This window comes from Aspergillus sydowii (assembly GCF_001890705.1).
Source record: "Aspergillus sydowii CBS 593.65 unplaced genomic scaffold ASPSYscaffold_4, whole genome shotgun sequence".
NCBI lineage: Eukaryota > Fungi > Ascomycota > Eurotiomycetes > Eurotiales > Aspergillaceae > Aspergillus > Aspergillus sydowii.
Genome location: NW_024467862.1, coordinates 322,599 through 348,945, shown reverse-complemented (window position 1 = coordinate 348,945; position 26,347 = coordinate 322,599). Strand labels below are relative to the sequence as shown.

At 49.2% G+C, this 26,347-nt stretch overlaps 13 protein-coding genes across 13 annotated transcripts; 4 read left to right on the top strand and 9 right to left on the bottom strand.

Annotated features, from left to right (window-relative positions):
- Positions 1-162: 162 nt before the first annotated feature.
- ASPSYDRAFT_57017 (putative Ste20-like serine/threonine protein kinase) lies at positions 163-2,222 on the bottom strand (the record flags this gene model as incomplete). Its single annotated transcript, XM_040849306.1, has 2 exons — positions 163-1,823; positions 1,892-2,222. The coding sequence occupies 2 exons, from the start codon at positions 2,220-2,222 to the stop codon at positions 163-165; spliced, it is 1,992 nt and encodes a 663-aa protein (XP_040703224.1).
- Positions 2,223-3,012: 790 nt separating this feature from the next.
- On the bottom strand, positions 3,013-5,242 carry ASPSYDRAFT_43769 (DNA-protein crosslink repair co-factor UBX5). Its single transcript, XM_040846723.1, has 2 exons — positions 4,416-5,242; positions 3,013-4,357 (listed from the first exon to the last, which is right to left on the bottom strand). Exons 1-2 carry the CDS (start codon positions 4,888-4,890, stop codon positions 3,270-3,272), a joined length of 1,563 nt encoding a protein of 520 aa, XP_040703223.1. The 5' UTR covers positions 4,891-5,242; the 3' UTR covers positions 3,013-3,269.
- A 129-nt stretch (positions 5,243-5,371) lies between these two features.
- Positions 5,372-7,774, top strand: ASPSYDRAFT_77847 (AAA family ATPase CDC6). Its single transcript, XM_040850910.1, has 2 exons — positions 5,372-5,606; positions 5,681-7,774. Exons 1-2 carry the CDS (start codon positions 5,555-5,557, stop codon positions 7,585-7,587), a joined length of 1,959 nt encoding a protein of 652 aa, XP_040703222.1. The 5' UTR covers positions 5,372-5,554; the 3' UTR covers positions 7,588-7,774.
- Positions 7,775-8,021: 247 nt separating this feature from the next.
- ASPSYDRAFT_88341 (GTPase-activating protein RGD2) lies at positions 8,022-10,881 on the bottom strand (the record flags this gene model as incomplete). The annotated part of the gene is made up of 5 exons (XM_040851995.1): positions 8,022-8,992; positions 9,048-9,233; positions 9,291-9,386; positions 9,443-10,589; positions 10,654-10,881. The coding sequence occupies 5 exons, from the start codon at positions 10,879-10,881 to the stop codon at positions 8,022-8,024; spliced, it is 2,628 nt and encodes an 875-aa protein (XP_040703221.1).
- Positions 10,882-11,666: 785 nt separating this feature from the next.
- Positions 11,667-14,138, bottom strand: ASPSYDRAFT_175148 (amino acid permease GAP1). The gene is made up of 3 exons (XM_040843451.1): positions 13,467-14,138; positions 12,958-13,375; positions 11,667-12,898 (listed from the first exon to the last, which is right to left on the bottom strand). Exons 1-3 carry the CDS (start codon positions 13,741-13,743, stop codon positions 11,836-11,838), a joined length of 1,758 nt encoding a protein of 585 aa, XP_040703220.1. The 5' UTR covers positions 13,744-14,138; the 3' UTR covers positions 11,667-11,835.
- Positions 14,139-14,370: 232 nt separating this feature from the next.
- On the bottom strand, positions 14,371-15,221 carry ASPSYDRAFT_43764 (RNA-binding protein LSM5). The gene is made up of 6 exons (XM_040846722.1): positions 15,098-15,221; positions 14,989-15,045; positions 14,902-14,940; positions 14,821-14,848; positions 14,661-14,724; positions 14,371-14,607 (listed from the first exon to the last, which is right to left on the bottom strand). The coding sequence occupies exons 1-6, from the start codon at positions 15,120-15,122 to the stop codon at positions 14,569-14,571; spliced, it is 252 nt and encodes an 83-aa protein (XP_040703219.1). The 5' UTR covers positions 15,123-15,221; the 3' UTR covers positions 14,371-14,568.
- Positions 15,222-15,971: 750 nt separating this feature from the next.
- Positions 15,972-16,824, top strand: ASPSYDRAFT_149274 (3'-5' exonuclease; the record flags this gene model as incomplete). Its single annotated transcript, XM_040841886.1, has 2 exons — positions 15,972-16,542; positions 16,619-16,824. Coding segments are annotated over 2 exons (777 nt in total), but the record flags the coding sequence as incomplete, so codon positions are not given.
- A 426-nt stretch (positions 16,825-17,250) lies between these two features.
- On the bottom strand, positions 17,251-18,366 carry pex10 (ubiquitin-protein ligase peroxin 10; the record flags this gene model as incomplete). The annotated part of the gene is made up of 1 exon (XM_040844761.1): positions 17,251-18,366. The coding sequence occupies one exon, from the start codon at positions 18,364-18,366 to the stop codon at positions 17,251-17,253; it is 1,116 nt and encodes a 371-aa protein (XP_040703217.1).
- Positions 18,367-18,932: 566 nt separating this feature from the next.
- Positions 18,933-20,382, top strand: ASPSYDRAFT_57011 (EXS domain-containing protein; the record flags this gene model as incomplete). The annotated part of the gene is made up of 5 exons (XM_040849305.1): positions 18,933-19,017; positions 19,070-19,119; positions 19,187-19,869; positions 19,930-20,243; positions 20,309-20,382. 5 exons carry the CDS (start codon positions 18,933-18,935, stop codon positions 20,380-20,382), a joined length of 1,206 nt encoding a protein of 401 aa, XP_040703216.1.
- A 782-nt stretch (positions 20,383-21,164) lies between these two features.
- Positions 21,165-22,609, bottom strand: ASPSYDRAFT_43760 (uncharacterized protein). The gene has a single exon (XM_040846721.1). It carries the CDS (start codon positions 22,188-22,190, stop codon positions 21,180-21,182), a length of 1,011 nt encoding a protein of 336 aa, XP_040703215.1. The 5' UTR covers positions 22,191-22,609; the 3' UTR covers positions 21,165-21,179.
- A 102-nt stretch (positions 22,610-22,711) lies between these two features.
- On the bottom strand, positions 22,712-24,041 carry ASPSYDRAFT_43759 (Ac45/VOA1 transmembrane domain-containing protein). Its single transcript, XM_040846720.1, has 5 exons — positions 23,904-24,041; positions 23,543-23,841; positions 23,388-23,492; positions 23,104-23,334; positions 22,712-23,050 (listed from the first exon to the last, which is right to left on the bottom strand). Exons 1-5 carry the CDS (start codon positions 23,996-23,998, stop codon positions 22,911-22,913), a joined length of 870 nt encoding a protein of 289 aa, XP_040703214.1. The 5' UTR covers positions 23,999-24,041; the 3' UTR covers positions 22,712-22,910.
- Positions 24,042-24,225: 184 nt separating this feature from the next.
- On the top strand, positions 24,226-24,952 carry ASPSYDRAFT_148814 (rRNA-processing protein RRP17; the record flags this gene model as incomplete). Its single annotated transcript, XM_040841842.1, has 2 exons — positions 24,226-24,420; positions 24,482-24,952. The coding sequence occupies 2 exons, from the start codon at positions 24,226-24,228 to the stop codon at positions 24,950-24,952; spliced, it is 666 nt and encodes a 221-aa protein (XP_040703213.1).
- Positions 24,953-25,127: 175 nt separating this feature from the next.
- On the bottom strand, positions 25,128-26,255 carry ASPSYDRAFT_863843 (tropomyosin). Its single transcript, XM_040851655.1, has 3 exons — positions 26,034-26,255; positions 25,538-25,842; positions 25,128-25,465 (listed from the first exon to the last, which is right to left on the bottom strand). Exons 1-3 carry the CDS (start codon positions 26,049-26,051, stop codon positions 25,303-25,305), a joined length of 486 nt encoding a protein of 161 aa, XP_040703212.1. The 5' UTR covers positions 26,052-26,255; the 3' UTR covers positions 25,128-25,302.
- Positions 26,256-26,347: the final 92 nt, after the last annotated feature.

Here is a 26,347-nt window from a genome sequence, read left to right as displayed (position 1 = left end):
TCGAACTTTCGAGCCTTCTCCGCAGAAGAGCGAGTAGGGCACCGCATGTATCCTAAGAGCAGTAAGAAGAACGGGTAAAAGACAGCACTGGTAAGGAAGGGCCGCTAAAACAAAAGATCGAAACGAAAAAGAAATGAAATGACAGTTCAATGCCCATATGCATTAATCTTCATCACCGGGCTCAATTCTGACAAGGATCTCTTCAAGAAATCCTTCAAGGAAGGAGGGAACGCCAGCTCCCATACCAACGGGGGCATCGTTGTCCCAGCGATCAATCCTGGTGAGAACACTGCTCAGGTCGTTGGATAATGATTCTATCATTTCTTGGGCATGTTCCCTGCGAGACTGGAGCTCTAATGATGCTTTTAGGCTCTCACCATCGTGAGCTACTGCCGAACGGGTTGCATGATCTAAACATCTGGAACGGCGGCGGATGGCTTCTCTCAAAGCAGGAACAATTACGCTGTTTAGGGCAGTGATATCGCCTGATGTCCGGGGTTTCTCTGGCACTTGTGTGCTTGGAGGGTGGGGTTTTTGTAATTGATGAGTATCCGGAGCGCCATGGTTGGATGGTGAACTGTGAAATGGCACATGTGGAGGATGATTTTGGGGTTGGAGTTGTGGCGGCGGGGATGTATGCTTCGGTGTTGGGGGAGGACGTGGAGAATGGGATTGCAGCTGCGGCTGTGGCTGAGAGAACAATGGGGGCTGGACGCGTGGTGATTCCATCCCAGTCCTAGCATGCTGTTCTGTGGGTCTCCGGGAGGGAGATCCTGCCATAAGTCCTTGGGTAGTCGGTACCTCGGTCGAGGATGACGTGCGCGATTGATGGGACAGTGGTGATGCGAGCGGGCTCTCCCTGTCCACAACAGTTGACACTGGGGGTCCTGGCGAACGGTCCAGTTGAAGGAAACTCAAGTCCTGTGCTAAAGATTGCTGCAGAGCTCTGTCGTATTCAGTGCCTGGGCTTTCCTTAAGATGCTGAGGTGTCGGCTGGGAAAGATGTGAAGGCGTCTTGGGAAAGTTGTCAAAATGCGTCGGTTTCGCTGGGGAGGGGGGTAATGGAACTTTTGTCGGCGACGACGGTTTAGGTGAAGCCGTAAGTGCGCTGTTGACTTGGGCAAACGATGGAGGCGGAAAGTTATTCGGTTTGGGAGCCTCCTTTCGGGACAAATAAGCCTTGGGATCTCGGTCCCTCGTTCCCTGGTCACGGACGTTAAGATCCGTCTTTTTCATCGGATTCGGAGCGTGCCCTCGGCCCACTGGGCGAACTGTGCCAAAATCCCAGAGATCGTCATCCTCCTCTGTTGTCGTTGAGACCGATGGAGGCTCATGATCCATATCGTCGTCCTCATCGGCCTTCTTATTCCCACTCACGGCCTGCCAGCGCTCATAGCGCTCGATCAGCTCCGTTAGGTAATTAGTCTTCTTTGCCCGCTTAATGAAAGGATGCTCAAGCAATTCTTTGGCCGTTGGTCGCTCTCGCGGGTCGCGCCGCAAACAAAGATCAACAAAGTTCTTGAAGGTTTTGCTGTATTCACCTTGCAGCGTAGGGGGGGGATTCTTAGGAATCAGGAACAGGACTTTCATAGGATGGATGTCTGAGTACGGAGGTTCTCCGTTGGCCAATTCAATTGCGGTGATCCCGAGTGACCAAATATCAGCTTTGTAATCATATCCTGACTGCTTGATTACTTCGGGGGCCATCCAAAAAGGGGTTCCCACAAAAGTGTTTTTCTTTGTCATGGTAGCTGACAGTTGGCTGGAAACCCCGAAATCTGCCAACTTCACTTGGCCGGCCGATGTCAGAAGAATGTTTGCAGCTGCCGAAAATACCGTCAGTTATTTTTATCTTCATCTAGGAAGGATGATGTGGCTGAAGCAGGCGCACCTTTGACATCGCGATGTAGCTTTTTGTCACTATGTAGATAATCCAAACCCTTGAGGAGTTCACGGATAATAATGACAATATATTCCTCTGGAATAGGTCCCGGGCGCATTAAATCAGAGCAGCTACCCCCAGAACAGAATTCCATTACAATCCAAAGACTGGAGCCCTTCAAGTATGATCCATGATATCTTGTCACGTACTGCGAGTTGAGTTCGGAGAGGATAGCGATCTCCTGGATGATATCCTCAACTTCATCCTCGGCGTTTTCGACATCGATTATTTTTATCGCGACTGACTTTCCGTTGCGTTTATCGACACTGTAGTATGCCATTCGTATTAAGAATGCAATTCAGAGGGGAGGGCCAGATGTCATACCCTTTGTACACCCGTCCGAAGCTTCCACCACCTAAACTGAAATTAGGGCCATTGTCAAACAGTAGGGTTATCATTATTAGCACATACCAATGCAGTTTTGCTTCATGTAAAGCGTCTCCGGATCCACTAGGCCTTCCATTTTGGCGGCGCTTCGCGTATTCGTCGATTCTCTACTAGATTTCTGTAACGCAGCACCAGGTTAGCAACAAGAGGCCCGATGCAATTTGAACATTGGTACAGATAGGTCTATACTGGGAAAAACCGAATTATATAACGATCATCGGTTCCGATAAGGAAGGCTTGTAGTAGTGCCAACTTACTTATCAAGGGCGTAGTTCGCGATGGAAGGAAAGGACAAAGCGCAACATGAACAGGAGTCGGGAATTTATAAGCAAGGAAATCCAGAGAATAAGGAAAGCTATCGAGATAAGCTCTAGAAATGCTGCGATGGCAGTTCCACTTCTATTGTTATGGCGTCTCGACGTCAACAAAAGCGGGCAGTGAGCGGCTGAGTCTCATCGAAAGTAAGACATGCCAATCCTTCCTTGCCTGAGCCGAGGGTCAAGTCATGGGAAGCAAATAAGGTATTGGTAATAAAGGGGTTCAAATTGAAGAGATTCCTTGCATCATAATCTACCATGGAGTTAGCGACGGAGACGACAACAGCAACGACAACAGCAACAAAACAATAATAATGCATGACGGACGATGATTGGAGCCAGCGCGGGGGGGTATTCTGCCAGGCGGTGAGAGTGGGCTATAAAGGCGGCGTGCACATCAACTATCAATGGAGATCACTAGTACTACTAGCTAGTATGTTAAAAAGAACACATCTCTCGGTTACGAGTTTTTCAAATGGTTGGCTTCCCACATGGAGGTGGAATAGACCTGAAATGCATTAAATTGGGGGGTCATTATCCATGGCAAATCGTCTCACGTTTGTAGATACAAGAAGATCAGCCGACACATTGCTGGGCGAGATACCTCCTAGCCTGGCCGCTCTTTAATCCTCAATGTACCCTATCATGACCGTTCCGTTCTTGAGGCCAGCATCTCCCACGCTCTCATCTAGGACATCGATCAAGTTGCGACCCATGGAATTGAGTTCGAACTCAACCCCAGCTTTGTCCGGCAATGCAGGTTCAGCTTTCAACCATTCATAGATTCTCCTAACCGGATCGTCCAACGCAAAGCGTCGAATGACCCTTCCAGTAGGATGACGGAATTGAATGCGTGTCGTTGTCGCGGGGTCGGCTGGGGGTTCGACATGTGGTCGGTCGCCCGAAATAGACGAAAATGCAGACTTCGCCGGTCCGTCCTCATCTGCCTCATCCATATCAACATCCTCATCATCGACTGCTTTACCCTTGCCTTTGACGTCGCCAGAGCTCCTGGTTAGGTCATCCGGGTCTTCCAGTTTCTTTGACTGCGCAGCCTCCGCCCCGAGACTGTTTTTCATTGCCAGCTCCATCATCTCTTCTTCTGTCATAGCATCGATGCTCTTCTCTTTTGTTTCTGGTTTCCGTTTCGCCACAGGGTTTCGAACATTGTGATTCAAGCTGTAGCGGTCAAGGAACTCGTGTAGTTGCATCAAAAAGTCTGCAGCCTTCACCACGGGCGGCCCTGACCATACCTTCATTTGCTCGCCAGTGCGAGGATCAATAATGGCGATGTGTGGATAGTTATCAGAAACATCACTAGCCTGAAAATAATATTGGATATACGGTCCAGCGCGAGGGTCGTCCTTGGTGTACTGCAGAAATATGAAATGTTCTTGGATGGTCTCCTTGACGCTAGCATTTTTCCACAGGTCCCTATTCAGAAGCTGGCAGTCAAAGATGGACGGGTCCTGAATGTTCACTAAAATCCATTTCTCATGCTCCCGGCCTTCTTCACGAGCGAGATCCCAAGGTAGCCTTGACATGATTTCGAAGGGGGGTCGGTACATCTCCGCGAGTAGATTTGATTTAGAGGAAGATTCGGAGGCGCCACCTGTTGCTTCCGCCAGTCTTTCACGGTGTCCCTCTTCTTGCTCGTCGTCACCGGCCCATATTGATGACGTATCTTGTTGATTGAAAATACCAGGGCGGTCTAAGGTAAACGCTTATTAGCAAGAGGACTGGATATAAAATTGAAATGAGATACTAACTGCCTCGTCGTTGACGTGTACGAAGTTGGCTTAGTATGTTCTCGTGCATATCTCCGCCGAAGTCCACTTCTGGTCCAACAAGGGTTTCAGTGGTGCGGGCCATCGGTGCACGCACTTCGTCAGATTCAGGTGCAGTTTGCCCGCCGTACATTTCTTCCTGAAGGCGACGTGCCATGGCCGCATCGTCCTCGAATGTTGACTTATCTAACGCTCCACTCCGGTTCGCAGTTTGGGCGTCGTCGTCGTCAGAATCGATGTGCACCACTCCGGAAGCATCTTCATAGCCAGAGCGAGAGGGTATATTGGAGGTAGATGTCGTGGGAGCGGGCTCGCGCGTAAGTGGTGCTCCGTCATTTTCAAAGTAAAGCTGCATCGCTTGTTCAATATTGAACTCTGTTAGCTGGAGATACTGGGTCGCCAGCTCCGGGGTTGATCCGGTGATTTCGGAGAACTGAGCCACGACGTCGCCGTCCATGGCGAGTGATGTGTCCTGGAAGCCGCTTCTAAATGTATTCGATCTGGTCAAACTGCAGCCGCTTGGCGACCTTGTAGTGTGTTGCTGAACGAAATCGACCTGCAAAGTTGAAAGCAAGAGTGATGCAAACAGATGCAAACCCCACCAAGCTTCTCGAAGGTTGGCGAATAACAGCAAAATATTCTACCGTCTAGAACAAAAAGTAGGGAAAGAAAGTGGACGGCAGGCCGGGTGCTCACGCCTGAGGAGTAGATGCAAAAGATATGTCAAACGAACTCGTGAATAATGAGATGTTCCAAACCTTTGCTGGCAAGCTCCAGTTAGGCTACTTGAGTGACGCAGTTCCATTGCTAATGCCATTCGGAATATGGATAGTCCGCCAGAGGTTGAATGGTGACTAACAAGGTGGTCAACCAATCACGTGGTTTTGATTGGGACGCGTCCCGGTGCGCGATGGAAGACGCGACTCCCTCAGGACCAATTATGCCTCCTTTGGAAACCGCTATCGCTGAGGTGCCCAGGGACTTGCATCCACATCGACTTTCCTCTACCCCATCACCAACCTACCGAAGCTTCATTGTAAGGCCTCAGAGTCTTCAGTACCTGGAAAGTGCGACTACATTTATATCGGGGGTTTCTGGTTGCTATTTCCGTTTTGATTGTCATGGCCGCAACGATATTGGGGAAGCGCCAGCGGGGTGCCATTGAGACAGAAGGTACGACTGCTTGCTTTGACTACGGCTGCCTCCCACGGTTTATCCGACTTGCTGACGTGGGCATTGATTTATAGCTTCCTTACCGCTCCGCAGCAACAGCAGGCGCCGAACACAACCACCCCGAATCCATCGAGAGAACAACCAAGTCCCGGCATCGTCGACACGCCAACTTCGATCTCGCACAAAGCACAGCGACAACTTCCAATCAGAAAATGACACTGCTACAAAAGATTGTGTGGTTGAGGTTGGCCGACCAAACAAAATTGTTGTCCAGAAGGAGCAAGAACCATCCTATTCAAAAGAGAATACCCTACCGGTTATCTCAGAGTTGCCCCATGGTAGGGTTCATACGGCAGCACAAGATGGAACTCAGCCAGTTTGCGAAGACGAAAACTTGAAACCTGTGGAAATCAAAACCCCCTCAAAAGCTAGATATCGGAACGCCCTTGAATCACCACCGGTCACACCAAAGCACCGAGTACAAGTTGGAGGCAAAAACCTCACACCCCGTACACCTCGCCAGATAGGAACCCCGACAACGGCTCAAACAATTTACACGCAAGCCCGTCAGCTATTTGCGCGAGGTGCAAGCTCTGGGCGAATTATTGGCCGTGATGCGGAGAGAGAAAAGCTTGCCACATTCATCGAGGACCGCATGCGATCATGCAGTGGTGGTTGTATGTATGTCAGTGGGCCGCCGGGTACAGGCAAGAGTGCTCTTGTTAAGGAAGTACTCGAGTGGCTTAACCTCAAAACCATGAGGGTCGCACAGATCAATTGTGCGAGTATGAGAACCGCACGAGATGTCTACAGCAAGCTTATCGAGGATCTCTGTGATGACGGCGAAGTTTTCAAGAAGAGCGAAGCTGATAGACTGAAAAGCATGTTTTTACCGGACAAGAAACAAGCCAGCAAGCATGACATGTTTTTGGTCATGCTGGATGAGATTGATCATCTCCTTACTGCGGATGCCGGAATTCTGCAATCTTTGTTTGAGTGGTCATTACAGCGGGAGTCAAAGGTGATGCTTATTGGTATTGCCAATGCACTCGACCTGACTGACCGTTCGTTACCCCAATTGAAAGCGAAAAATCTCAAGCCTCTTCTACTACCTTTCCTACCTTACAACGCCGGTCAAATTGCAAACGTGGTAATCAATCGCCTCCGATCGTTGCTCCCAGAAGGACAAACGGAGGATCCAAATTTCATTCCTTTTGTCCATCCTGCAGCCATCCAACTGTGTGCAAAGAAGGTTGCTTCGCAAACTGGTGATCTGCGAAAGGCGTTTGAGCTGATCAAACGTGCAATTGACCTGATTGAACAGGAGACGATGCAAAAACTCGAGAAGGGAATCCCAAATAGCCCGCCAAGGACTATTTTGGTGGAAAACAACAACCTTTCGTCATCTCCTAAACAATCACTGCCAAAGTCAGACTCTGTGCTCCCTTACACAATCCTCACGGCGCCTCGAGCTAGTCTGCCACATATCGCTAAAATCACGTCTTCGGTTTTTGGACAGGGAACCACACAGAGGCTAAAGTGCCTGAATCTTCAGCAAAAAGCTGCAATTTGTGCGTTGGTGGCACTCGACCGAAAACGACGCGAATACGACATCCCAGGAACCCCGTCAAAGTCGAAAAATTCGGCTCCAACGGTCAAACAAATATTCGATGCGTACTGCACTCTATGCAGGGCAGACAATATTCTACATCCGTTAACAGCGACAGAGTTCAAAGACGTTCTTGGTAGCTTGGAGACTTTAGGGCTTGTCGGTGAATACCAGAGTCGAGGTAGAGGCGGTACGGTCTCTGGTGGCACAGATCTCCGACGTACACCTTCAAAATCCAGTGGAACATCCCTGAGCAAGGCATTGGATGAACAGAGCCTTGTTTGCTTCGTATCGCAGAAGGAGATCGAGGGCCAGATCACTGGCCCGGGCGAGGGTATCCTTAGGAGGCTGTTCTCAGGTGAAGGTCTCTAATGAATGTGTTTTATATTAGTTTTTGGGACATTGTCGGTGTTTTAGCGATCGTTGGATACTCGTACTCGCTCTCTTCGGCGCATAGACTTGTGTACATCTATATTTATAGACAGCAGCATCGTCACCATGAATAAATGATAATCGTACTATTACGTGAGAAGAGGGAAATGGCTGACGGAACAGGTCTGTATACATTTCATATGCAGGCTCTTAAAAAAAAAAAAAAAAAAGCTTGGGTGCTATACAACTCAAGAAGCGTAAAGGTAAACTAATAAAAACAGCAGAATGAAATAGACATACAGGGGGGTATGCAAGATGCAACAATATGTTGTGTACCGGGGAAGTGAAGTTCGAGACAATAAAACAATGAAGTAGCAAACCACTCAAATTCAGACATGTCAAAATTCTTCTAGGCGGATATCGAACGAAGAAAATCAGTCGTCCATTGGCTTATCCTCTAGCGTAACGCCCTTCAGTTCGCTCTCAACGATACTGCTCCGCTTGCTGTCTGATCCGGACTCGCCAGAGGTAACAGGGAAGCTAGAGCGGCTCCCGAGACCTGGTTTACGGGAATAGATACCGCTAGAACGTGACATAGAGCCACGTTTCGAGGTGGATTCCTCAGTCAGAGGAGTGGGCGTGGGCGTTGGGGAGCCATCAGATCGGCTTTCAGGTGGCGGGCTGGTAGCCGTGTCTGGGGATTGGCTTGGATCCGTGGAGGTAGGGGAATCGGTGATGGGGGTGCCATTTGTGGTGGTTTCCGTGGCGTGGATGTTCACGTTCGACAGCTCGTCTGCGCCAGTGGGAGATCCATCACCAGGAACTTCTAGGCTGTTTCGGGCTGTTGGTGTTTTCCTCTCGCCGGAGACGTTGATCGGGAAGCGGGTTCCTTCTGGACCGCTGGAACGGTCACGTCGGTGTTTGCGAGGAGGAGCTGGGCTGTGGGCACGGCTACGGTCCATGATGGCCCGGTTTCGGGCTTCCATGGCGGCCCGGCGGTTGCTCTCATCTGTGCTGATCGCGCGAGGACGGGGCGCTGTCCCAACGAGACCGCTCGACTGGCGTTTGAGTTCGCCAAAGATTGTGTCCTTGTGCGCAAAGAGATCGCGGATTAGGCGGTAGCTGTGGCGCTCGTCCATTGTCAGACTGCTTTCGCTACGGGGACGAAGAACGCAAGGCGATAGAGACTGCGCAAGGCCGGAAACGTAGGTTTCATCAGCGGATGTCAAGTCTATCAAACGCGTAAAGTGGGTCATAATAGCATCAAGTGTGGCAATGTTGTTGAGACGGAGTTGGCCAAGAGTGCTTTGAAGGACCTTAATGCGCCCTTCTTCAGTGGTCTCGTTTGCAGTCGTGGAATAAATGGTCTTAATAATTTCGTAAACTTGGGAAGAAACAAGGGAGTCTTGCTTGCGGTTAGTTTTCCCCATATACTAAGTTTTGGATGGGCAGTTTCTTACCTGGCAATTCGAGAAGGTATAATTTGAGCGCGCTTGCAACAACGGGAATCTCATACTTCTGAAGCAGTTCAAAGTAATCGCCCTTTCTGTTGTTCAGGGCGTGTCGGAGGTGGTGCGTCGCTCCCAATGGAACGTCATAAAGCCATATCGCACGCCGCGATTCGTCGCCTTCGAGTTCAGGGTAACCTATATCACTAATTAACTTCACTTTTCCTTTTTGTAGAAAGACGACTGTGATCTTACAATTATCAAGGTAGGTCAAGAGGGTCGTTACAATGATTGGTACCCTTTTGCGGTCCGCTCTTGCCCTAGCCTCGAGGTCGACACCGAAGATCTGGTCTGGAATGTCATGGTTAGATATAGACCTATTAATAGAAGGATCTGAGGGTAATTACCTTCGACAGATCCATAGTAATTTTCGTAGGCCTGTACCTTGGGTACGAAACCACCGGTTCTGTAGTTCTCGAGAAGGTACCGCAGATCTCCCAGGGGCTGAATGGTCTCTTGGTACAGCATCATGTGGTCCACGGTGCTCTGTAAGTTAGGGATAACATTGCTGACAGCTCCAGAAAAGTCAAGGACCACTGCCTTGATCGCCTTAAGACGGTCCAGCTCGCATTGCTCCATGAACCGAAGGTTCGCAACGATCTCTTCCTCGAGTTTGCATCGGATGAAGTCGAGTTTGCGCACAGCGGCCTTGTAGCGCTCATCAGCCTCGCGGGATTCCCTGCGTAGCTTCTCCGCCGGCGTCTCGTTCGGGTGTGGGTTATTCAGAGGGTTCCAACCTGATAGCATCTCGGAAACTGACGCAATAGGGGAATCGATGCCATCTTCGCTAGTTGCGACTGAGGTCACACGATTCAGAGCAGTTTTTTTCTCCGGAATTCCAGAGATTTGGAAACTCTTAGGACGCCATTGATAACGCAACTTGGAGCTGTTGGCAAACGTGCTACCCATATTTCCCACTAACCGCAGGAACCCGGTGTCGACAAGATCCTGCCCGATTCTCTCAGCATAGCTGAGGCTAGTCGCATTAAGGTACTTTTGAGTATATTCCACGATGTCTGCCCCGCTCGATGTGTTTTGGTACGTGCCAATAATAGGCACCTTAATTTCACCCATACTGACGGTCTCCATCATGTGCAGTAAGAGCTTCTTCAAGTCATCTGGTGAATAAAGCTTGTCACCAAGTTCTACCGGCTCTTCTTCTTCGGGTTCCGTGTCTGGGAGAATGATCTTGGGCGTTGGTTTGGGTTTCGGACTTGTTTCTGGTGCCTGGAAAGCGAGCTTGTTCTCTTCTTCCAAATCCTCGAGTACACGGCATTTATTGAAATAGTGGCTCCGCAACTTCTTTACCAGATCGACCTGCTTGGTGTGTTCCTTAATCCGTGATTGGAGGTCATCGTGCGAGTTTTCAATCCGAGCCTCATGTTGATCGCACCAGCGTCTAAACGGCGAAACGACCAATTCCCGAATGTTCGACGCAATCTTCTGGTGATTCCTGGCCGCTTCAACCATCTCGGTTCGGGTTCCCTCGTACGCCTATATACGTTTTCTCGCGTCAGCATGTATGAAGTCATGGGAGTCATCTCGGAACGCGACTCACCTTCCTCACACTCGCTCCGTCATCTTTCGAAAATCCTGTTATCATTCTATCCACACTTGGCGCAATATCCCCAAGCTTCTGACTATACAATTCCTCGGCATCGGCACGCATTGACGCAATCGTAAGTATCTGCTTGTTTTCCACGACTCCCTGCTGAAGTTTTCCATACAGGACCCCGAGACCTGTGGCGTAATCCGGAGTCCAGAAGGAGTCTGCGAACCCGGGCATTGTTTCTGGGTTCGGAACACGCTTGTGTATGATTGGATTAGTATAATTCCCTTCGCACAGCGGGATGGGAAAGCTGTAATCCCTCGTGGAGCCGGTCGTCTGTCCACGGAACGCGCAAGCGGAGGTGATCCCGTCGGTTGTCGGTCCGGGCAAGATGGGTAACGAGTGAAGTTTGATGGCGCTTCGCTTCAACACAAGTAACACAAGAGCAAAAACTAAGGGAAAGTCTTGAGTCTCGTTTAAAGCACCAGTGCCAATTCGAGTCGTATAACGGCGTGGACGGAGTCGAGGCAGTCGCTGAGCAAATTGTATGCGTGGGCGCCTAAAAGCTGAGCAAAGGAGAGAATGCGCGAATCGAGAAGCAAAACAGAGAGCAGAGAAAATCGTCAAAGCAAAAACAAAAGAAGAAGATGGGCGTCGTCCTGCGATAAAACGGATATGATATTGACGGGATGGAGGAGCAAATAGAGAAGGAGAAAGAAGACTCCCATCAGGCCTCCCACAGTGAGCGAGCTGGACCAGCAGTTCCTGGGCTGTGAATCTCCGTACGTAATTTACAGGATCTAAACCTGACCGTTGCCGCCTCAGCCTCACGTGTCCTTTGTCTTAGACTATTTTTGGTGTTCCCGTGAAATATTACCGTAAATTCCTTAACCACCACCGGCAGTGGCTTCAGCTGGGATAAGACATCCACTTGTTACTCCAGCGATGACTAGCCACTATTAGCGTCTATACAAGGAGGATCCTGTTCCGCGTCTAGCTTGAAATCAGCAGCCCCGTTAACACGCCTGTAGCTACAGAATAATACAACGGTTTTTGGGGCCTTGTAATTAGATAAATGTTGAAGTCTTGTAAATGTGGGTATCTCATGATCGTCGTTACTACGTACTATTGGAACTAAGCTGCAGGGCATGGAGAACACGCATGCTGATTGCTGAAGAGTAGACTCCGAAGTTAGCAAAAAAATTTGTAAAGTTTCTTCCACGCGGGCCATGCTGCTTGCTGGGCTCGTTCTTCATTAATAAGCCACTGGACGTTTAATTCCCGCCGACCCGTGCGCAAATCCATGTCTTTCGACCGGAGGATCTTAGTTTTGAATCGTAGCTTATAGGGAATGTAGAAGACAAGGACAACCGGCGCCGCAAGGTACTTCGAAAAGAAGTTGCTGACCAGCATAGATGTCGACATGGTTTCATGGTGAATCGGTGAGAAGCCGACCCAAAACTGGGCTATCAGAATCAGGCAATTAAAGATGAGGCCTATCCATGAGCCCATTATCCCCGGCTGCGAGCGGAAAGCCAGGTCGTTTAAATTGTGTCCTTGTACTCTCCACGCGCGGCGAAAGCGTATGTGCGCCAGACAGATTGAGCCCCAAGTGAAGATAGATGAAAGGCCAGAAATCGCTATCATCCATTCAAAGGCGGCCTCTTGTTGATCACTTGCGGCTAAGAACCCTAGCAGGCCGAGGGCGGAAGCAATACCGATGGCCCACAAAGGGCGGCCTTTCCGGTCAATATAAGCTAAGAACCGAGGGGCTTGCTGCTGCTCTGCAAGCGCTGCTAGCGTCCGTGAGGAGCCATACACAGCTGAGTTTCCGACAGAAAGAACAGCAATCATAATCACAACATTCATCACGGAGTCTAGGACTTCGACTCCAGCATTTTTGATAGAAATCACGAAGGGGGATGCCTTAGCATCGACAGAGGAGGTTCCGTTTATGAGCCGGGGATTATCGTAAGGAATTAGAAGACCGACCAATGTCAGGGAAACAATGTAGAAAAGCGTTATGCGCCAGAAAACCTGTTTGACTGCAGTGGGTAAAGATTTCCTAGGGTTGGAGGTTTCGGCTGCGGCAAGGCCAACTAACTCAGTCCCTGCAAATGCAAATCCAGCATTCACAAAGACATCACACAAGCCCTTGAAACCATGATTGAACGCGCCCGGATCGTGCCAGTATCTGCCGCCCAGATAGCTCCCACCTGGGCCTCCGGCACAATTCAATATGATTCCCAGTATCCTGGACCAAGTCAGTCATATATAAGAGGAAAGAAGGTTGAAGGATTCAGGGTTACCCACACGAAAGCAATCACGGCTATGACTTTGACGGATGAGAATACAAACTCTGCTTCGCCATAGCCTTTGACGCCAAAAAGATTAATAGAGACAATTGCTGCCCAAAACAGCGAGACCCATACGGCGTTCGATATATTTGACTCCCAGTAGTCAACAGTGATAGATGCGGCGACAATTTCTAGAGGCAGAATAGCAAGCCATTGTAGAGCATAATTCCAACCCATAGCAAATCCCCACGCAGGATCAATAAACCGAGTCGAGTAGTGCGCGAACGAGCCAGCTACCGGGAAAATAACGGCCATCTCCCCCAGCGCTTGTACAGTGCAGTAGATCATGCATCCAGTTAGTGCATACGATATGAGAAGCGAAGCCGGGCCACCAGTAGCAAGGACCCTCCCGGAACCGACAAAAAGACCAGTGCCTAGAAGAGTGGACACCGTCAGCATCATCGCCACGTTTCCATTACATGCAGCGTAACAGCATCATATCAAACCGGGGAAGGGTGCGCATACCGATGGAACCTCCAATCGCAATCATTTGCAGATGGCGACCCCTGAGGCTACGATGCAACGGGGAACTGGCAGCGCTCTCTGCAGCATTTTCAATGTCATAACTTTTGCCCTCTAGGAAGGGCGCAACGGCGGTAACATGGGCATTTGGGTCTCTCCGAAAGCTTTCCCACACTCGCTGTCCTAGGCTACTCCGTCTCGTTGCAGTTTCGCCATAGGCCGGCGCAGAATCGGCTGATACCGAGCGCTCAGCTTTGGCCTTCAATAAGTCGTTATCCATTGAGGCGCTCTGGTACCAACCGGGGTGTGTTGCAAGTATCGAGTTGTCGAATAACCACGCAGGTCTATAACGCTAATGAATAGCAAGGCTAATAGACGCCCGGCAAACTGCCGGTGCAGAGAGAAAACAAGTAGTTGCGCCCGGTTGAAGCAAAGGCTTCCGACAGACAAGTTTTATCGTATTGAATGGGCTCGTATTTAACTCAAAGAGTATACAGAGAACCCGACAAGCATTCAGGCAACTGCGGATGCCGAGAGCGAGAGGGTCTCAGTGATGAAAAAGGATGTCGAAGATGCCATAAAGGATGTTGTTGCCAGTCGGAGACAGGATCACATTCCCCAGAGATAGTGAAATTAAAGGTGACTGGGCGATGGTCAGCGCAACCCCAGCCCGAGCTTGAGTGGCCATGTCCCCTCATCCAGTCAGGGTCTCAGTTAATAAGACAGAGCGCTAAGCTCAATTGCGCTAGACCCTTTTCAGGCCCGAGGTCGTGTGCCCGCGGCTTCAGTCCAGCATCAACCAATAAAGTAGAGTGGTCCGTCAGTAAACTGATAACGATCATACCGAGGTATTGTCTGGGTAGGTGTCAAGATACCTATGAATAGATATTCTTGAAACCCTATGTTCGTTGATGACTACACCCAGTCAAACCAGGGAAACGAGGGGCACTGTAAGTATTTTGACGCCATCCTAGGGGCACAAATATGCACAACGAATTGCAAAAAAAGAAGACAATTTTCTATTATCTGAAGGATATTACATGTATATCGTCACTGGTCATTGGCAAAGGTTGTCATCGCATCAAACTAAACTGTCGAACCTCGATCAAGAGCTACCAACAGGCCCTTCACCACCAGGGATTAACTGAAGAGCAGAGTCAGACTCGGTTTCATTTTCTCGCAAACATAAATACATACCATGCAAATATTGTTCCCGTTGAGAAGGATTTTCGGAAGCTTGACTTGGGAGCCAGTGTAGTCACTACTCCAATGTTAGTTCATGGATTCGCGCCTATGGTTTTAGAAATGGCGCGTCGAAAAACATCTCGCCATTCGAGTCGGAAACAGAAGTCCTTACAATTCGGTCACGTCTTCTAGCACCATATCTACACAGAATTAGAACTGGAGCCTTCAATTATGGATGGAGGCTGCCACTTACTAACGTAGTCATCGAATCCGAGCAATGTGCCGGAGAATTCTGTTTGAATGTCAGAAATACTTCCTTGAAATTTGCAAATAGTCAAACCTTTGTCGTTTTTCATGATAATCCATATCCGAGATCCGACACACTTGTCAATCAGCTCTAACATTTCGGTTAGCATATCTCCAAATGTGGTGGGCAGGTAGCTTGGTACCTAAAGGAAGAAGCTGGGACGTCATTTTTAATTACACACAGATATTCCCAAAGAACGCCTCTTCTGTGCAAGGCAAGGTTTTCGGAGTTCGTCTTGACGCGATGCGGCGATAATTGTAGTTGGTGGATCTTGAGACTTGGATGGACGAGTCCCCAATGACGGACTTGGCATGGTGGACCGCATGTTTATCCGTTCCGGCGATCTATGGCAAAATACCCAGCCGCCTCCAACAAAGCATTCAGCTGTGTCTACCAACTTCGTGTATTATATGGCTAATGGTCACTTATTTGCTTTGACGGCATAGCATGGTTTACTTCGGCCCGGGAGTATATATTGATGGGCCTCTATCGCCCATTAGGGCTCTTGACAATCAAGAACTCTGCAACGGCGCTACCTAACGCCCTAAAACTGAGGTTTCTTCCCTTGATATTAGCCTCATAAATGTGACTGATAGCTAACTTTCTCCAGAATTGTTGTTGATGTGGCTCGAAATTTAACCACGACTAAACATGGGCAAGTTGTGGGTCGCCGGTGGCAGTCCAGCTCGACATACGTGTCTAGCCAACTAGTTACAACCAGTCATGGCCATACACTTTTCAAGGATTGCGTGACTCGTTCATCCCCGGCTTGGAGGTGCTTTAGTTCGATTATACGGGCCAAACAAGCTTATAACTCTCAATCTGGTCGCAGAACGCAGGATACCACAGCGCAAGACGGTGGCTCTACCGATGAAACACTGCCAGACAACGGGGCTGCTGGGGCTAAACTATCAGAACACGAGCGCCACATCAGGCTACCTGTCTCAGGGCATACTGTTCTGGATTTTGACTTGACTTCTCAACTGATCTCGCACATCTCTCAGGGTATAACGCCTCCCTCGCCCAAATACTGGGACCATAGATTGTTGAGAAACCAGGACGGAGAAACTGTGCCCATACATTACTGTTATTCACTCAAACATACAGAGAGTGTTGCACAGCTATTCCTTGATGAAACCGTACTGGGATTCGACCTGGAGTGGCAACCCCAAGCTTCCAAGTACAGTACGATCCAAGAAAATGTTTCGCTCATTCAGCTCGCCAGTCGTGAACGAATCGCACTTTTCCATATCTCTCGGTTCAGACCCGCAGCTAATCTCGAGGATCTTGTATCTCCAACGCTCAAGCATATTCTGGAAAACTCAAATATCACAAAGACCGGCGTAGCAATATCAAGTGATTCTACTCGTCTTCGGAAATATCTGGGGATTGAGGTCCGCGGCAGATTTGAACTCAGCCACCTTTATAAACTGATCAAATACAACGATTCCGACCCAACTTTGATCAACAAACGTCTCGTTAGCCTTACCCGGCAGGTTGAAGAACACTTCGGGCTTCCATTAAGGAAAGATTCGAATGTGCGGTGCAGCGACTGGAATCGCGCGCTTACACGCGACCAGGTCTTTTGTAAGGATTCCCCCACTCCCCCACACAATGAAATATTTCTACCGAAAGCAAATCTAAACTAGATTTATCATTTTAGATGCCGCTGCCGACGCATATGCCGGCTTCCATTTGTTCCATACTATGAATGCAAAGCGAAAAGCGCTTGATTCTGTACCACCTCTACCAGCACATGCTGAGCTGAACCGCCCGATACGAGTTGCGCATGTCCCAAAAACCGGTGGGCAATTGGAAACTGCCCGTGCTCGTAACACTGAGCCTACGAGTGAGGTCGAATCTGTTTAGAAGGGGCTCGCAGACCATCTAGTGGTATTTTTGGGAAGCATACTGCTGGCGGTATATCGCCAAAAATGCCTGTACATTCTGATACCTAGTGGCGCCATTGGCGTGTTATGCGTTTTTGGGATGTGTGGGATGTGGCACCCGACTTTAGAAACCGCGTCTAGCACGTACAACTGGAGTGTGCCACGGTTGTGATCCGCTATGGAGCTCCGGTTATTGTATATATGCGTCTTATAGAGTACTTATCAGACGAAATTGGTAGTTCGCAATAACATATTAAATTCTCAATAAACAGTCGGGTATATATCTAAAGCTCGTGTGATAATTGTGCATACCGCCGCTTAATGTCTTAAGCTGCAGAGAAAATGAGATCATGATGCAAATGTTTGTACAGTTATCAGAACTCTCCACTTTCTAGGATACAATCGCTCAGCCTCGCAATGGGAGGACTTTCGACGCAAGGACCTCTTGTCGGCAAAGGGGGCATTCAGGCTTCTCGCGAACCCAGTCGCATACACAGGTCCAGCAAAACACATGTCCGCATGTTGTAACACTTGGATCCTTGAAAGACTCAAGGCAAAGCGTGCATTTGCTTTGTTGCCCTTGGGGAATCCACGGGATAGCATCTGGTTCTTCCGAGAGATCATATCGAGCGCTGGAAGCAGGGAGAAGAGGAAGAGATGACGGTTGCTCGATGGAACGGACCAATGTATCATCTTTCCCAGCACCCCTAGCAGCCTCAGAGTGCACGTCCTGGTCCTCTTGTTGTAAGCTGTCGCTAACCTTTTTGACGTGGAGAATACTTTGGACTGCTATTTGCAAAACTAGTAAGACTCCCAAAACCTCGTAGCCAACACGTTGTTCATTCTCCTCCAATTTCTTGGTAAAAACGTAGCGGAGCCCCCAGAGACGTTTCGACAAATGGTAATAGGACCCTGTAAAATAGAACGTCGCAATGCTCAGGGCGTATATTGGCGACAAAGACGTGATTGAATCTAAATGTTCCAAGATATATTTCTGGATGCGTAACTTCGTGAAGAACGACGGTTTTGGCTTGTTCTTGGGGGCGTCTATCGGTTCTTTCGTCTGCTGTGCCCTGATTTGTTGCCGAGTAATACTACGCTCCAGTTTGGCGCGGAGGCGTTGTCGAAAGCCGGGGAGGATACGCTGGAGCGTCCAAGGCACCATTATACTACTCAGGACATACCCCAACCGCCTCGAAATAGAAGGCAACTGTAGTGAATCATCTTCCAATTGAACAAGGTCGCAATATTCTTCCCCTAGCGTCCGGTTCCCTGTCAATGTCGTGAGGGAGAAGTACAGAAGCTCGGTTAGGTGTTTGATGGCTTCTGAATAAGTATGCGCATATCGGGCGCCACGAAGCGTTCGAATGATGGATTGGGCCTGGTTGGCTAAGCCGGCTGTGAGGAACGCGTCCTTCTCGTGGGAACGGATAATGTCTGGTGAAGTTGCGAAAGGATAGAAATGGGCCGAGGGCCTCGTGGGAGGGGCCGGAGTCGAGAGTGAAAGGTCTTGGTCCGCCATCTTTGGAGGCGGGAATAAATAGTAATCGAGAGATGATAGGATGAGGCGGAAGCAAGAGGAGAGGCGGTTATGACGGTATACACTCTTCCACTGGAGGACGGGTCATGTTCAGGTCGCAGAAGATGAGCCTGGAGATGCTTCCCCGGAGTCCGAGCGGCCAAACAGAGGAAATGCCTCGGTAATTATCACGTGATATTGATCACGTGACAGATCTGGGTCTAAATGCGGAACACAAGGCCTAGACCTCTGCTAAGCCTAATGCGGTAAGTGCCTACCCCGAGCGTCACGGGTCGGAGAGTCGCTCGGCCGCTTTCGAGAGCATCCCTGAGCTTCTTGGACTCTGTGTGCAGCCCAGACCTTCAATATTCAATTATTCCCAAAGGTCAGACTCACCCCTAGTCGTTCGTTTGCGTGTTGGGTGCCCTTGGCACTTTTTCTTCACTTCTTCTTCCCTTCTTCGTTTCTTTCTCAGAGAGAACTCTTGTATACCATTTGTCCTCATCTTTTCGTATTCGTTCCCCTCTACAAGTGCTAGGAGTCCGGGCGTCACTCCTTTCAATGGAATAATGGGACCTGATCAGCGTGCACATCTGGATGGATTCAGTCTATTCCTACCTTTTCCCTCTCGCGTTGCCGTCATATTGCTTGCAGGTGAGCCGTCGCTTTTAAATGGAGTTGAGGACACTCGATTAATAAGTCGAAGGATTCTGGGGCTGGGGTGCCAATATTCACCGTCTCCAGCAACACAATATTGTAAATTGACCCCTCCGATCCTAATTCGTTTTCGAGAGCTTGGGAAAGCAGTGACTCACTGTCCTAGGACCTTCTCGCTTTAATCCGGTATCGCACCTCTCAGTCGTCCAACCAACGACCACCCCACGTCTCAGCCTATCGCTTTGCCGGCCTCTTAACCTTTCCTCTTCTATTGTCGCTCCTCATCTTTTGGCCAGTTACCCATGGTTCCAGAGAATGGGTCGAAACCGTTGATTACATTCCGCAAGCATATCTATTCATCCTCTTCGTCCTTCTCTTCCTTCCCCTCAATCGACTGTCACGCTCTGGACGGCGCAGGTTTCTCGCGACACTTCGGCGAATCAGTATCGGTGGGCTCGCAGAACNTCAAGATGGCAAATTCGGCGACATTTTGCTGGCCGATGCCCTTACAAGTTATGCCAAAGTTATCGCAGATCTCGTGGTTACGTTTTGCATGTTCTTCAGCTCGGATACATCAAGCACATCAAAGCCTGACCGACACTGCGGCTCAGATTACGTTGTTCCCCTAGTTATTGCCTTACCCAGCATGATCCGACTAAGGCAATGTCTGATCGAATACGTTCGCGTACGCCGAACAAGTTCGAAGAATGGGAGCAGTGGAGGGCAGCATCTGGCCAACGCCTTGAAATATGCTACTGCATTCCCAGTCATTGCGCTCACCGCTAAATTGAGAAACTACAGCCCTTTCCTCTTCTATGGAATAAGCGAAGTCACACTCTCCAGACTCCTGTAAGTTTTGAGTGGTTCGGGATTCAAACCAGCATTCAAGCTAATGACAATTGCCGACAGGTACTTCTTTACCCTTATCAACTCTTCATTTTCGTTCTATTGGGATATCACAAAGGATTGGGACTTGACCTTGTTCTCAGAAGCACGAAACAATAACGAATACCCATTCGGACTACGTCGCTACCGTCATTTCACGGATCAACAGTACTATATGGCGATTGCCATTGATTTCGCTATCCGCTTTTCATGGATGACCAAATTTTTCCCTGGCTTTTCCTGGCTCGGCGACACAGAGTTCGGACTTTTCTTGCTCATGTTCCTCGAGGTTGCTCGCCGATGGATGTGGGTTTTCCTTCGAGCAGAAGCTGAGTGGAGTAAGTTTTTTCGTGTGCATAATCTACGTCCCTGTACGCTAACAGGTTTTCTTCACACTTTAAAGTCAGGAACAGTCGTGGACCAGCCCCCCATGACATCCTACTCGGAGAATACAACGGCAAGCTGGACGCAGATTGAACGAATCATACATTGTCCAAACAAACCATTCATACCCCTCCGCTTTATATAGACGACATGACTTTGTATTCACCTGTCAAGACACATTGCACTGCAACTAATGCCTCCTCTTTCATTCGTCTTTTTCATCATTCCAGTTTTCTATCGCGCTTGAGCGTGTTGCCTTTCTTTGTGCGTCGTTTGATTGGGAAATCTACAGGTCATTTTTCCCGCCATAGCCAGTCAACCAGACTCCAAGTTGACTGTTCTGTATTCTTCGCACCCCTTTTCCCTATTGTATCATATGGGCAAGGGCGTTGGCGGAGCTGATTCTCGGACATAATTCCCTCTTTTTTTGTATCTTTCTCCCACTTTACAATATGACACGCGGAAATGGACAGCGGGGCTCTATGAATCCAATCAATGAGTACACGCGGGACGCATTGGAGTTTTCTTTTTTGGGGAACATTTTAGTTGTATTGTAATCCAAAATGTAGTAGCATCTAATACTTAACGTGGTATGACGTGTGAAATTGGCTGAACAACGACCAATTGTATGTAGCGAACAAATAAGGCGTTCAAAACGTTTAACTAGATTAAATAAATTCAGTAAACATGTACGAAATACCTAGGTGCTTAGTAGTAGATGACATATAGGACAGCACAGCCAGTATGAAGCCAGAATAAATACAAAAGTAAACAGGCTGACTGAACTCCATCCAAACAACCCAAATAAACAAGGTACACGAAGCGGGAAAAACATAACCAACAATGGGCTTTCGTTCCACGTACATACAAAGAGATGTGGTTTATTATATCTAGTGATGTCTCCCAGGAGAACGGGGAGGGTTATGATGAGATTCGAAAAGGTCTTCTAGATATGCACTTGGTGCCCTCCCCGGTGGCGGGGAGGAGAGGTTCACACTGCTTGTTGACCCTGCGGCGGCGTAGGATTGTCGCATATTGCTGTTGCTGTATTGCGGTGGGTCGTGCATTCCTGCCTGAGCCCGCGGCGTAGCTGGCGGGGTAGGACCGGAGCCCGTACGAGTATATCCACGTGTTTGTGGCGGGAGACTATCAGAGGAGAAGCCCACATTCTGGGCAAGGCCAGCGGCGGTATTGCCCGCCGAATAGTAACCAGCCGGGAGGTAACTCGAGCCGCGGTTTGCGCTATTCTGCATTCCTGCCGTCGGAGAGAAGAAAAGTCCACTGCCGGAGGTTGGAATCTTAGAGTTTCGCACCGAGTCCCTGTAGGAGCTTTGACGGTTCCCACCCATTTTCTCGAGGGAGACAGCGTTGTGGTGGCTGTGGCTGTGGCTGCGAGTGTGGGATCGTTTTGAGCGCTTCTTCTTGCCGCGAAGAAGACCCTTGCTCTCGGATGAGTGCATGATGGCTGCTCGGCGGACAGAACGGTTTACAGACCACGCCACGATACCCCGCCATGCGAGGACAGAGAGACCCATTGCGCCTAGAACGGCCCCGACGGCGATGAAGACGGTCCCTTCCGGCGCCGAGGACTTTTGCATGTACGGCGCATCGTCTGTTGGAGGGACGGTCACGACAGGGAAGCTATCTGTTGACGTGCTTGACGTGCTAGATGATGTCTCGCTTGATGATGTCTCGCCGTTGTCGCTGTTGTTGTCGCTGTTGTTGTCGCTGTTATTGTCGCTGTTATTGTTGTTGTTATTGTCGTTGTTTTGATCGACATCGTTCGATGAATCTGAATTATCTTGGGCAGCGGCTAATTGCGCAATCAGAAAAATGGCAAGGAATAAGAAGAGCAGCAACCGTGGCCGACCCTTCGTTGATCGGCCCGTGGTGAGAAGCATTGTGAGTATATGTGTGTTTATGCGAGTCGGCGATCAATGTTGGCGAGGTTCCCTGAGGATCGCCTTGTTTCAAGGAGGCAAGATCCCGTTTAGCGCATGAGTTTCACCACAGTGCGCAATGTCTCGGTTTGGTATAAATGTGAAGAGGGTATAGAACGCTCCTTAAGGCACGAGGGTCGACAATACTCCGCAAAATATTGATACAGATAATAAATATGGGGGGGCGGTAAGCAAGTAAGGGCGTGGATCGGATCTCGATTAATTCTCCACCCGGTGGCAGGTCAACAAAAGGCGGCTGGAATCTCGATGAGCGATCACTCCATGCAGTGAAACAAAATGGCGAGCTAGAATCGGGACTCAAACAGAACAGCCATACTCAAGCAAAGGCAGGGTTCAAAACGAAGGACGCAGATTAAATGTAGGGTCAAAGAGCAGCCATGCAAAGATCAGCGCAGGAAGCCCATCATGTGCCTGGAACACGGGCCATCACGTGATAGACTATTCATGGAAGACGGAGGACGGAGGACGGAGGACGCTCTGATGACGGGAGATACCAAACACTTCCAAGTATAGATTCCGCTAGCGATATAATACACATAAAACCATAATGAACACCAAATGCCTGTGCATTTACGATATACGTTCAAAAACAAAGAAGAAAAAAAAAAAAAAAAGCAAGAATGCCAAAAGTCTCTCAGGGCTAACACTACGTAAATGCGACTACTGTTGCTTCTTCTGCACGGTAGAAGAAGTGTCCTTCTCAAAGGCCGCATACGAGACCTGCAAGCTCATCAAGGCGCTCAGACCAATGTACAGAATAACAATGAAAACAAAAGCGGCGATAAGCCCCATGAAGATACCTATGATCAGTTAGAATATCATGTTTGTACCTGAAAGACAACCATATACGAACCCGGTGTGAAATATTGGTACTCATCGAAAAGGGAGTTTTTCAGCGAATCGTCACGTCCGGAGTGCATAGAATAGTCCCGTTTCAGATCCGCACGTACGGGATCTTGGTAAACATCGTCCGTGGGTTCGTAAACAGGGGCATCGCCATCCAAAAATTCCCTTGGGGTTGTAGTGTAGAGTATGGTGTATTTCTTGGATGGAAGACGGTTTATGATATCAGAAAGCAGCCCATCTAGACGTAACCGTCAGTATCCTCTTCCAGCGTGTTGTTAACGCCCCACGTACCGTGATCAGAAAGCTGCTGTACTCGCTCGGATCCAAGAGAAAGCGAAGGGAATTCGACCACAATCGTCCGAGGCTCCTTGCCGAAGTCGGTTGAATATGATCCAGCTGCATGGACGTTAGCGAATTGCTTCCAGCTGGACATCGGGATTACAAACATGAAGCATCAATAACCGTCGTCTGAGCACCGCACTTAGTTTCGAGGATATCACGGATATGCTTCGCTTCCAGAATACCCGCGACCTCGTTGATACTCATGGCTGATCGAATCGCCTTGTCCTTGCCTGTCATCTTCGCTCCTAAGCGGGGTGCGGATTTGGCAGTAGCGAAGTCGGTGCTGTGCACCCCTGGTTGAGAAGCAATAACATAGTACTCGGAGGGGCAGGTGCTGAGTTTCGTAGAAATATCGTCAAGCAAAGTGGTTGCGGATTTCAGTTGGGCTGAAGTAGATAGGATTCTATGTACAGTAGCAGCTTGTGAGCTCATGTCCGCAATTCGCAGCTCCGGAGGCTAACTTACTCGGATGTTGATGCAAGAAAAAAGGGTGAAGTGTCTCGGAATGCGCTAGCTGTTGCTGCCCCTAGAGCTAGCAACGAAAATTGACTTAAACGCATTGTGTAGGCGGATTTTAGTTGGGCGACGAGGAGGAGTATCTGGAATGATGTTGGAGCCAGGCTGGTGGATTGGACAAGCTCNGAGGGCGGTCAATTTGGCGTCAGCTCCGGCGGACACAAGATTTCCAACATCCACTTTTTTTTCTAGATCGAAACCACGACAAATATCGCATATCCCTACTTCCTTATATCCGCATCTCTACTTGGATTTACGGATATCTGCGACCATGGGGCCACAATTAAAAGGAGCACATTCAAGGAAGCGAAAGTTGGCTAGTCGAGTGGAAGAAATCAACTTCGATGACACTGCCCGCCATCAATTCTTGACAGGCTTTCGCAAACGAAAACAACAACGCATAAAGCATGCGCAAGAGGTCGCAGAGGAAAAGGCGCGAGAAGCGAAAAGGGAGGAACGAAAAAGGGTAAGTCTATCCATAGTATTATCTTCCAGATCGGCGCTTATCTCTGGACCTCGATATCTAGATGCGTGAAGAGCGAGCCGCAGATTTTCAGCGCGCACTAGAGGAGCACAAGAGACAATTGAAGGAAATGAACGAAGAAAATGAAAGTGGTGACGACGCCGAAAACTCTTCAAGCCATGCTGAGGAGGACGAATGGGAGGGAATCGAGGAGCCCCCGGCTGTAGACTACGAGGCCGAATATATCGACGAGGATAAATATACTACGGTAACGGTGGAGGAAATGGACCCGTCGAAACAGGGAATCCTTCAGGGGGATGACGATAGCTCAGACGGACAACCGACGGAGCGACCAGAACCTTCCGGTGAAGATGTCAAGTCGAAGGAACAATCTAAAAAGAAAAAGCAGCCAGACGACAAGTTCAAGAAGAAAAAGAAGAAATTCCGATACGAAACAAAGGAAGAACGGAAGGTCACGAGAATGAAAGAGCGGATGTCTAACCATAGAAAGGCGCAAGCGCGAAGGGAAAAGTGATGACGAAGCGTGGAATATGATTCTACAAGGTCTAATCGCACTGATGGCATGCCCGTGGACAACATCGATACCCGAAACAATTGCCTCATATAATGTCTCTTCAGTACTTGGAATATCCATGGAGTTTAAAACCAGACAATAATTAGCACGCCATGAGGTCGACTCTGGAGCGAGATGGATTAAAAGTAATGAGAGGGAGCAAGACTGGCGAAAGAATGTTATAAGATCTGCCTTCTGCGGGCCAACGATATTATAAAATGATGGGCTGTTGAGCGAAATAGTAACAACAAAACAACTGGGAACCCGGTTGAATACACTCCTCCATCTCATGTTCGTTTCCAGCCTAATCCTTAAACACTGTTCAAGGAGACCTCGAGTTCGTGGAGTTCCTTCTTCAGTTCCTCGTGCTTCTTTGCCATGTCCTCATATTTGCTCTCCCACTCGTCGCGAGATGATTCGAGAGCCTGCACCTTGCGTTCGTAGTGACCAGCCTTGACGTCTGTTTGGCGGAGCCTGTGGAAGAGTGCGATAGTTAGTCTTCACCGCTCCCCCAAGAAAAAAGGGGGCGAACACAGAGGAACGTACTTCTCGTTTGTCTCGCGCAGATTCCGGTCAGCCTCCTCAGCCTCCTCCTCTAGGAGTTGCACACGCCTCTGGAGGGCTTCGTTTTGTGTATCATGCTGGGCACTTTGGCTGGCGGCGTCCTTAGCCTCCTTCGCCGATGACTCCAGCTTCTCCACCTCACCCTCGAGGAGCTGGTTGCGGTGGGTGAGAGATGTGATTTCTTGTTCCTTTTCCAGGTTCTCCTGCTCCAAAGTCTTCACTCTGGCCTTGAGTTCCTCATTTTTTTCGTGGGCCTCGTCAGCCTCCAGGCGGAGGGCGGACATTTTCTAAACAAAGCCGGTCAGCCATCATGTGTCCCACAGTTTGGGTGATGCGAGGCCGATTTCTCCGTCTCCAATTCGGGCCAGATACGACGAAGCAAGGGGAAAATAAAGTGGTGGGAGTGCATGTGCAGGAGTTCAACATAGCTTTCGAGCTACCCCGCCCGAAGCAGGGGGAAAGAGGGGGGGAAACAAACCTCCTTGATTCTATCCATGGTGAAGGGCTGGCAGCGGGCAAATATGTAAAGAAGAAGGGAAGACGATGGTTCTCGAGTTCAACAGAAGGCTTTCGCTCAGCGATAAACCGGACAGAGATGTTGAGTGTATGATCGGTGGGGAAGAAGTTCAGGAGAAGAGCGAAGGGACACTTGATAGACACACACTGACCAGTCGGCGGTCAGCAGCAGCCTGAAGTTTGAGGCCACAACACCCTAGCCCTTTTTGGGCGAGCCTTCCCGCGGATCATCAGTTTGTCTCCACGGGCAACCACGGCGCAAAAGAAAACACTTGG

Coding starts and splice junctions, on each gene's coding strand:
- ASPSYDRAFT_175148 (XM_040843451.1), bottom strand. CDS start 13,743: ATGGATAACGACTTATTGAAGGCCAAAGCTGAGCGCTCGGTATCAGCC. Junction 13,376..13,466: donor TGCGATTGGAGGTTCCATCG/GTATGCGCACCC, acceptor CCACTCTTCTAG/GCACTGGTCTTTTTGTCGGT. Junction 12,899..12,957: donor ATAGCCGTGATTGCTTTCGT/GTGGGTAACCCT, acceptor GACTTGGTCCAG/GATACTGGGAATCATATTGA.
- ASPSYDRAFT_43760 (XM_040846721.1), bottom strand. CDS start 22,190: ATGCTTCTCACCACGGGCCGATCAACGAAGGGTCGGCCACGGTTGCTG.
- ASPSYDRAFT_863843 (XM_040851655.1), bottom strand. Junction 25,466..25,537: donor CTGCGCGAGACAAACGAGAA/GTACGTTCCTCT, acceptor ACTCTTCCACAG/GCTCCGCCAAACAGACGTCA.
- ASPSYDRAFT_43769 (XM_040846723.1), bottom strand. CDS start 4,890: ATGGACGGCGACGTCGTGGCTCAGTTCTCCGAAATCACCGGATCAACC. Junction 4,358..4,415: donor TACACGTCAACGACGAGGCA/GTTAGTATCTCA, acceptor CGTTTACCTTAG/ACCGCCCTGGTATTTTCAAT.
- ASPSYDRAFT_43764 (XM_040846722.1), bottom strand. CDS start 15,122: ATGACGTCCCAGCTTCTTCCTTTAG. Junction 14,941..14,988: donor TATCATGAAAAACGACAAAG/GTTTGACTATTT, acceptor ACATTCAAACAG/AATTCTCCGGCACATTGCTC. Junction 14,608..14,660: donor ACGGGAACAATATTTGCATG/GTATGTATTTAT, acceptor TCTGCTCTTCAG/TTAATCCCTGGTGGTGAAGG.
- ASPSYDRAFT_43759 (XM_040846720.1), bottom strand. CDS start 23,998: ATGCGTTTAAGTCAATTTTCGTTGCTAGCTCTAGGGGCAGCAACAGCT. Junction 23,493..23,542: donor GACGGTTATTGATGCTTCAT/GTTTGTAATCCC, acceptor ACGTCCATGCAG/CTGGATCATATTCAACCGAC. Junction 23,051..23,103: donor GTACCAATATTTCACACCGG/GTTCGTATATGG, acceptor AACTGATCATAG/GTATCTTCATGGGGCTTATC.
- ASPSYDRAFT_77847 (XM_040850910.1), top strand. CDS start 5,555: ATGGCCGCAACGATATTGGGGAAGCGCCAGCGGGGTGCCATTGAGACA. Junction 5,607..5,680: donor GGGTGCCATTGAGACAGAAG/GTACGACTGCTT, acceptor ATTGATTTATAG/CTTCCTTACCGCTCCGCAGC.